Source organism: Phaethon lepturus, unplaced genomic scaffold (genome assembly GCF_000687285.1).
Source record: "Phaethon lepturus isolate BGI_N335 unplaced genomic scaffold, ASM68728v1 scaffold41653, whole genome shotgun sequence".
Lineage (NCBI taxonomy): Eukaryota > Metazoa > Chordata > Aves > Phaethontiformes > Phaethontidae > Phaethon > Phaethon lepturus.
In genome coordinates this window covers 2515-11743 of record NW_010530625.1, presented here as the reverse complement: position 1 = coordinate 11743, position 9229 = coordinate 2515, and the positions used below count along the sequence as shown (strand labels likewise).

General features: G+C 45.4%; 1 protein-coding gene across 1 annotated transcript in view; it reads left to right on the top strand.

Moving 5' to 3' along the window:
• Positions 1-8756, top strand: part of LOC104618664 (A disintegrin and metalloproteinase with thrombospondin motifs 9-like) — a gene marked incomplete at both ends in the record, with an annotated part of 27833 nt that extends 19077 nt beyond the window's left edge. Inside the window, one exon of the mRNA XM_010284311.1 lies at positions 8589-8756. Within this exon, the coding sequence (XP_010282613.1) occupies positions 8589-8756 (168 nt within the window). The remainder of the gene's footprint in view (positions 1-8588) is intronic.
• Between the last annotated feature and the right edge of the window lie 473 nt (positions 8757-9229).

The following is a 9229-nucleotide window of genomic DNA, read 5'->3' as shown; positions in this document are numbered from 1 at the left end:
GGGGCCCAAAAAGCCGCTTACAGATGGGTGAAGCCAGTGGTACCCAGCTGCCTAGTAGAGGAACATCACTTTATTCCTCTCTTGCTACTCTAAAATCTCAGTTTTTTATTTTCCTTTCCATTTTTGTTGTTTGCCTATCATCACCGGACATCTTTCATTGCCACTTCTGTTTCTCCTTAAATAAGGAGAACTATATAGGTATATTTTTGCTACCGGTTCTGCTGTCGCCTGTTTGCTAGTGTTGATGCTCCATGAGCAGGAGAACAACTGTCGAAGCCTGTCTGCTACACTGCGGGTGAGGGACCACCCTGCGGCACTGTGTGCTTAACACTGAGCAGGCACTTAAGTGCTTTGCTGGATCAGCTTCTCGCAGGACTGATTTCCTGCAACTTAATGCTCAGCTGTCTCAATCCACACTCCTCCCTTGCAGGCACTCATCAGTCTTTGTACCCATTGTGATCTGACCCGGTGGTTAAATCTAGTGTCTTTTAGTCTGATGGAGAAGTAGAAGGAGCGTCCCCTCTAACCTCCCTTAATCCAAGGACCGAAAGCTGGGGAAGTGCCAGGGTAAGGAGCTGCAGAGAACAGCCAGTCTCATCTGCCGTCCTGCCGCGGCCAGGACAGATGGGAGCTGGACCAGTGGTTGGACTCAGGAACATTATTTTCTTGTATCTTGCCCCCAGATGCTGCATCTTTTCCCAAATTCCTCAATGCGCTTGCCCAGTCAGAGCGCTTAGTCACTGATGTTTCTTACCATCGTTATATAACCCATGCTTCTGTCCTAACTTAATGTAAAACTTTCTCCTCCCAAAACGAGCAAGTCTCTCCTCAGCCCCTGCCAGCAGCTCCCAGCGGCATGTTATATGGCAGCCTAGAGTATGAAACCCTGCCGAAAACAGGAGCTGATGGCCAGGAGCGTAATACTGAGAAATAGAGTAGCTACCTGGTTGCATTTGGTACGCCTCTCTGGTTGCCTTTTTATACCTCCCCTCTCACACATTTTCTCAATGAGATGGTCATTTTCTAGGCCACGCACAGCTGGCCTGAGCTTGAACAAAAAGTGGTGGGACTGCTCTTCAGCGATGACTGGCTTCAGTCTTCATGTCATCGTTGGCCCATCCATGGCTGCTGGCTTTGCAAAGTCTGCAGGCCTCCTGCACGCTCACATGTGCTCACGCTCGCGCACACAGGAGAAACAAAGCAATAAATAGAAGGGCAATTGCTGGGAACATTTGTCTCCCAAAGCACTGGCTTTGAGTGCAGTAACTGAAATACGTGTTAGACTGCAGGAGACGTGTTAGAGTGGTACCACGCTTTCAAGGATGAGCTGTGAAGTTCAGCACCTTCAAGCAAATCCCTGAGCCGGGCGCTGGGAGGTCTGTGTGCGTTTTTGCCCACATTCCACGTTCATACCGTGTACCCCAAACTGCAATAACTGCTGTTGCTCAGATCCTAGGGATTGCAGCAGTTAGAAACAAGAACGTGTGGTGATGAGGGACACTAAGCACAAAGACATTTACTGTGTTTCTAACTGTCCTGGTGACCGAGTTGTGCAGTCATTAAGGAAAAACGATGTAGTCAGTCTTGTTCCAAAGGCACTTAATGGTCTATTCATGTTTTAATTTTTGCTAGCTCACAGGGGAGGCGAGTGAGCCAGCAGCATGGATGAAAATCTGTCTGATGCCCAAGACCGTATGCAGGCTGACAGTATTTGATCCCTAGTGCATTAAGCCAAGACTTTTCTGTATAAAACCAGGGAGCAAGAAGCAGCCCAGTGCTCCTACAAACCGCTGGCGCGATGCACACCTGTGAAATAGGGATGATGTTCCCTGGAGAGCTCCTTACTTTGTGTTTCACTCCATCCGACACGGAGGAATCCTGTTGTTGAATGGGACTTCTAAATGGCATTATAATACAACTGTTCGCTAAAAATATGAAGTGTCAGTTAGCCTAGACTGCTTGCTGCTTCAATTGCTACTTTTGAAAGTGCCACAGCATGGAAAATAGGCTTCATCAGTGCCTTCCACATCCCATTATACCGGCATCCTTGGGTAGCTCACACATCTCCTCCTAATTTGAGGAAATGCCATCTAACGCCTCCCTCCCCGGAGAGACCTGCGGTGGCTATTTTGGGAGCCTTTGCTTGTTTGTTGTTGAAGTTAAATAGCGCGGAGCGGGGCAGGGAAACAGCTTTTAAGGCAGCTTTGTGTGTTCAGAGCCCTGCTGATTTCTGCACGCGGTGAAGTCTTTGTGCAGGAGGTAACAACAGGGTGGGTGAAAGAGGGGGAGAAGGTGCTACTTAGAGGGTGGATGCCATAGGAGAGGAGATGCGTGGCTTCTCCTGCTGCAGTTACCCGCTTTTCTCCCATATATCCTGTGAGGTTTCCCAGCTCAGGGAAATTATTTTGTTCACTTTAGTGCTCAGGGCCTTAAATCTTGCAGGTGTTAGCCTCCACCCAAGAGCATCCTTTCCCCTGGGGCAGTCTGTGCTGCGGGAGGAATGGGCTCCAGACACGCTAGCATCTTCCCTCCGCTGCAGCAATGCATCGAGTTGGACCCTTTTCTTTAAGAAATTTCCCTTTTTTTCCTTCTTAACCTATTATGAGACATCATCCGAGGTCACTCGCCTGTCTCTGCAGCTTGGTTTGGCAGCAGGAAGGTGAAGGTTAAGTGGATTGTTTTATTTCTCCCTTTTGCAAATAACCACTCGGGGAACTCCGTGTCTCTGCTCTGCGGCACGCAGAGCCGGGGGTGAGCTGGCATGGGTGTTCCCTCTCGCCCGTGCCCGAGGCGAGGAGCGCTGCTCGGGGATGCCGGGGCTCAGCCTGCCAAGGGCCACCCTTCGGCTCCGGGAGGGCTCCTTGGGATGTTCCCACAGGGGTTTCTGGACAATGCTCACAAATGTACTTGGGCTACACGCGAACGTTCGTGTCTCTTTTTTCAGCCCTCTCGTTTGTCTGGGTAGTCAGCTTGGATTAAGCATTTCTAAAGCCTCTTTCAAACTGCAATGCAATGTTTTGGTTTCTTTTGCTCAGGTCTCTGATCTAGTTGCCCTCCCTTGAACGTAGAGACCACTCTTCCCTTTTAAATGTACAAAAGTCAGATGTATTTTCTGGCCTTGTACCAGCTATAATCACCATGACCATGTGCTCTCAGCACCTGTGCGTGGTAAGGTGTAGCTCCCTCTTACAGTTTTTGAGGAAAGGAAAGCCCAGCTGGGCGAGTCCTGCCCTGCGTACTGCGCTCCCTCCCCGCGGACGTGGACTTCTCGCTGTGCTGACGGAGCCAGGTGTGAGACCGCGCTAAAGCAGATCGGTGGAAGAACAAGTAGCCAGCAACAAATATTTCCTAAACATCTCCTAAAGTGCTGCAGACACTGGAGAAACCATAGCATGGAGTTGCTCCCTTGTTTTAAGGGTGCCTTGTCTCACCGAAGCCAATGGAGTTACCTGCGAAAATACCTTGCTGTTGTGAAGCTAATTAACTGAGTTTGGATGCCACGGAGCCTCTGTTGCTGGATAACACACAAAGGCTCAGGCATTTTAAGACTTCCAGAAAAGGTTCAGCTGGTGAGGAACGACCCAGGCTTTCCTTTGGTGGTGTGTCTTCCGATGTCTTTTGTGCTCGAGAGACCTCAGAGGTACAGGAGTCACAGGGCTGTGATTTCAGCATCTGATCGCAGCAGTGTAGGTTATAGTAAGAGCTGATGTATACTAATAGGAAATGCTGAAATGTAACTGTGAGGGTGCGTGGTTGGCTCTGCGTGCAGCTGGAGAAGCTCGCCGACATCCAGGAGCACAGCCCCTCACGGAAAGGCGGTGTAAAGCGTTGTAGGGCTCCGTTGTTTTTCTGCTTTATTTCATCCAGCCCATGTTTCAGCTCAGATTGTTGGAAAGGATGAACGAGGGCTTACTTATGAGCGCTTACTTTCCATATAATCCTTAATGTGTGGAAATCTAAATCTACAAGGATTGATTTTAATTTCCTCCAAGAAGTTGCTCCTGGCAGAATCTGATAAAGCCGTTTTTAGTCTAATTCTTCCCAGCCCCAGCCCTGCCCTTGGTGAGCTATCGGGGCATACCTATCTTTAGGAATTCATTTGGTGATCACTGCAGCTTGCATTCATTATCTCAAATACCTCCCAAATCGTCGGCTGATCCACGGGGAGGGCTGGAGAAGTGGTCTGACGGCATTTTCTGAAACTCGTCAGTTTTGGGGGAGAATGTTCCCAGGTTCTTGTTGGTGGTTTGCTTTTCTGCTCCGTGTTGAGCTGCCTGTTCGGTGCAGAAAGTTAATGAGAAGCGGAGCCGCTCCATGGCTCTTGACTGCTCTGTGCTGCCTCTTTCTTTTCACCAAGATTTGCTTGTTTGTGCCCAGGATTGTTGAGCCCTTTTGGTGCCAGACTGACCGCGCTCCCAGCCCTCAGCCGGGCAGCAGCCCGGCCACGACACAAGCTGCCAGTGCCGAAGAGCGGGTCATGGTCTCCTGCAGGAGGGTCGGAACCTGGGCCCAAACAGCCAGAAATTTTGTACAAATTTTTAAGAGCTTTTGGGGCACATATTCTGTTTTCTTTACCTGCTACCAGCCCAGTGAATCAAGTAGCAGCCTTCCCTATGTTAGAGAGGTCTTAATGAACAAGATGTACCCTCACCTTCCAGAATGTCGGAGTAGGAAACGCAGCAAGGGTTAATTTAAAGCAATTTGCACATACTTGGTAAAAAAGAATGATCTTCGTCATTCCTGAACTCCGCAACAAAAAACAAATTTCTGTGGAAAGAAAAACACAAGCTTGCCGCTGTGCCTGGAGCAGGGCGATGCATTGCAGGAGAGATTTAGCATCGTGTTCTGACCTTTCTGGAAACAGTTGATACGGAAATATTTTTGTCATATTTATTTAAACTTTTTTTCTTGCATTTAATTTAAGTATATTTATTTGAAAAAATCAGCAGCATGCCAGTCCCCAGTTCTTGGCGTGTTAACAAAACTAATCATGCAATAAACATAATACCCTTAAATCTATGCTCAAATACTTTGATCCTAATGCTATTGGGAAAGTCCTTTTGTTCTTATTCTCTATGTAAAGCACCAGGTGTGACTATGGTAGTTTTAGGAGATAATAAAGATAGTAACAAGAGGAAGCTTTACTAGGATCTTTAGCATAATGGCTACAGCTGATTTTTGAAATAGTACTTCTCTACTGTTTTATGTGCCACACTCATCTTGGTGTTTTGTTTTTTTTTTTTAAGAAACAACACAATGTGTTGTTTTCACACCATCCTCCATGGCTGGCTATCCTCCCAGGTTCGCCCAGGGGTGCTATTTGTTGCCGTGCCTCTACCACAGGCTGGAAACAGCATTTCAGAGATATGTTTTTAAGCACTTGGGGGGAGGCAGAGGTGGGTTGACTATGGTGCATGTGATTCTTGACTCCAGGAAGCCGGTGGGTGAAAAAAGCCAATACCATACCTTGGGTACACCTTCAGGGCTGAATCCAGAGGTGATTAAAAGCAGAAGTCTTTCTGTTGACTTCAAAGAGCCTTGGATGAGGCTGCTATTCCACAGAGTGCCACCCACCCATCCCCAGTACTTGGAGGTATTTTCTACATGAGGTGGGGGATAGGAAAGAAATCAAGAAAAAGGAAGAGGAATATGAAAGGAATGGTTTTCTCTGTGCTTTTCAAATGTTTTAAAGAAGGCAAGGCCAAAGCTTACCTCACCATGGCGTTGTTACTAGTAGATACCATAAGTGGGTGGCAACGTTTGCAACGATGAAGAGTCCTGCTAATGAAATGCAAAGTTTCTCCAGGGTCCAAAATAAAGGATGAGGCTGATGGCAGTAGCTAGGTGTATTGCTTCCCTAAGTCATGTGGCGTTGAGATGAAACCCACTGTTAAATTATTTTCTGCATGTGGCTCACATATGCTTAAAACCTACGTGCCAAATAAAAGTTGGAGATACCTGAGATGAATTAGGAGGCAGTTACGAAGTAGGCTCTTGGCAAAGGAATGTTCAGTCTCTGATACTTGGTTACATTAGATTATTCAACCTCTCTTTTCTGTCAGTGCAAATGAGATCATAACTCACATGTGCATGAAAGCAAATGAGTGGTTTAGATCTAAAAATGCACAGATGCCTAACTTTGATTTATATTAAAGACAGACATAGAAATTATTAATTCCAGCATCCTGGGAATTACATTTAAGTAACAACAAAATTAGGCAAATTATGCCTCAACCTCTGAGCACACCAAGGTATGCATGCAGACTTGTTGTTTGATGGTGGGATGGTGAGATAAATGTCAGAATCAGGCTCCACACCGAAGTCAAACAATTTGTAGAAGGGTGATAACAATTTTGGAAATTACTAGCGCCATATTAATTGTGGGATCAACTATTTATCAACCAACTTCAGCTCCCCAGAAATGTCCTCGCATTGTTGTACAATGTGGTGGTTATTCCTTTAGAATAAGTAGTGGATCCAGTATATTTTCTAAATTAGAGAAAAGATGAACTTGGCTGTACCAGCTTGGGGTGTGGGGCAAGAAAGGGTCCTGACCAAGTATGTGAACTTACTGTTTAGTGGCACCAACCTGCACGGAGAACGCTTATGGAGGAGCGCTTGAAGTTTTGCTAAAGTATCAGTGCTGGCCTTTAGTCCAAAGACAGTAAATGGATGAAAGTATTAGATGTTTACAGCTGGGTTTGGTATGATTTGACATTTCCTTCTTGCTGCTGACGTTCATTGCCTAGGGAGAGATGTAGAAAGAATGAAAAAATGAACTTCTGGTGAAATTTGAAGGCTTATAAAAATAGGATGACATTAACTCAATCTTTTTTCAGTTGATACTAAAGAAAAAAAGTGAAGTTTATGAACGTGGGTAACTCTTGAAAGTCTTCTTTTAGAACAAGGGACGGCACTTCCTCTGTGTCTCAGTGGCTGAATGTTGCTCTGTGCGGGTTTTGGCCTGTCTTGTAACTGGAGCTGGGCTCAGGAAAACTGGGAGGCGGCCATCCCTGCCGCAGGCTCACCTTGGCTTCCCACCTCTCCTGGAGGAGCATCATTAGTGGCCCTTAAACCCTATTGTTCGCAAGGGACCTCAGCTACCTTCTGTTGATCTGCAGTGGTCTTGTAGCAGGAAAACAGCCCTCTTCAGGACATCGCCTATACAAGCTTTTAGGCAGCAATGTCTGATCTTATGAGTTACATGCATTTCTCTCCAAAAACTTTTCCACTTCAGAGCGGGCTACTGCTCTCTCGTTGGTTCTTTGTGTACCTCTTAACACAATAGGGGCTGAATGAGTTGGAAGTAGTGCTGTAATGCTGTCAATGCATATGCCAATTTCTATTCTAATGGATGTTCCAGAGCTGCTACGAGTATAAATTGTAGGTTTTTAGGTTTCAAATGTATTCACAGGCTGGGAAGATCTTGGGCTGGAATTTATTTCTTAGGAAATATACTGATGGAATGGCTCCAAAACGAAGATGCCTCATCTCTGCATGTTTGCTCCGCTATGAAAAGAAAGCAGAACATTTTCTACTGAGAGATGGTTGAAGCAGTGTGTTTGTGCTCAAGGATTAAACCAGGTTGCTTATGACATAGCGTGCAATGGCTTGCATTAACATGTAATGAAGAAATTGAAGCTGAGTCTCTGGGTGCATCATGCTGAGTAAGAGGCTTGTTCTACACGAAACTGTCATATTAAATTCTTGTCGTGATTCCAGACCCCTTTGATTCCTAAATCTTTTGGAGGAGACTAATCTGAAATCAAAGTGAAGTTGCTTGGGGTTTGCATGCCAGAAGTGGTCACATTTGAAAAAGTTCAGTGAACCTGCAGAGGGAGGTTGAAATTAGTTGCTTCGCTACAAAGCTTACAGCTAACGTACCTGCTGATTTGCTTTTCGCTTTGATTCTTTGGGCTCTGCCTTCTTGCCACCTTCTGAGTTGTTTTCAAAATGCATAAATCTTAAGGATGAGTATGTCCTCGTTTCAGTCTGTTTAGTAAAAAAAAAAAAAAAAGGTAAATCAACCTACACTGGTCAAACAAACGTGAACTTTAATACCGAGGACATGGGAAACCTGCATTTTTCTCTTTTGCCTTGTCCTTTGTGCAGTTATTTCCCTCTGTGAAGGTGTATATCGCACTTTACTCTCCCGATTTACCAACATTTGACCTTCCTTTGTACCAAGGTAAATGGAAATGATTCCTTTCAAGTTCTTCTAAGTAGATACTGAGGGCTCCTGCCTTGATCCCTGTAAGATGACTCTGCTCCTTTGAAACCACTGGAGCAATGCTAGGAATCCAGCCTGTTACCCCTGCTGAATGTCAGCCGCTCTCTCTAATTTGATGTTGGCATTTTGGGGAGCTTTGACCAAGAATATAATGCAATATTAAGTGCAAATGGGAGCATTTCCAGCAGTTAAATTCTGCCCTTTCGCATCCCCCTCAAGCTTTGTGCAGGCTGCCGGGGACCGGGGGATGTGCTTTTTGGTCCAGTTAAAAGAAAATGCCCTGGGTAGCCATGGCCCATGTAGAACTGTGTAGGTGGCCCTGCGTGAAAGCTGATCTGTTGTTACTTTATATTTACAGTGTTCTGTCTCCTGTGGAAGGGGCCAAAAGCACCGCAATGTGTACTGTTTGTCAAAGGAAGGGAGGCATGTAGAAGAAGATTATTGCAAGCACCTTGCTAAGCCCAATGTGCAAAAGAAATGCAGAGGGGGCAGATGTCCGAAGTGGAAAGCAGGAGATTGGGGACAGGTGAGACGTGTTGTATACCCTTTTGCACCCTTTGATATTCTTCCTCCGTCAAATTGGTTAGAATCTGGTTTTGCCATGACTTCTGTCCTCTTGAATTTTTCAAGGGTAAAAGTTTTGGGCCAGATCCTCAAGTGGCGTAAAACAGTGTAGCTTCATGGATAGCAGTGGAGCAGCACTGATTTGTACCAGCTGAAAACATGGCAACTTGCTTTTAGTGTCTATCTGAAAGCAAATTCCTTGTATATTTTAAGTTTCTGCTAGGAAAGGCATTAGTATATAATATTAAAGAGAATCTACTATTTATTAATGTTTTCAATATTGTTATTATTTAACTATGTCACATCCCAAGGAAAATCTTCCTTAGTTTTGAGAAATCTGAAATTAATTTTATTACCAGATTCCTGGAAAATCCTCAAGAACAATCAGAGCTGTTCATTAAAAATGCTTTTCACTACCTTTTGTTTCTTAACAAG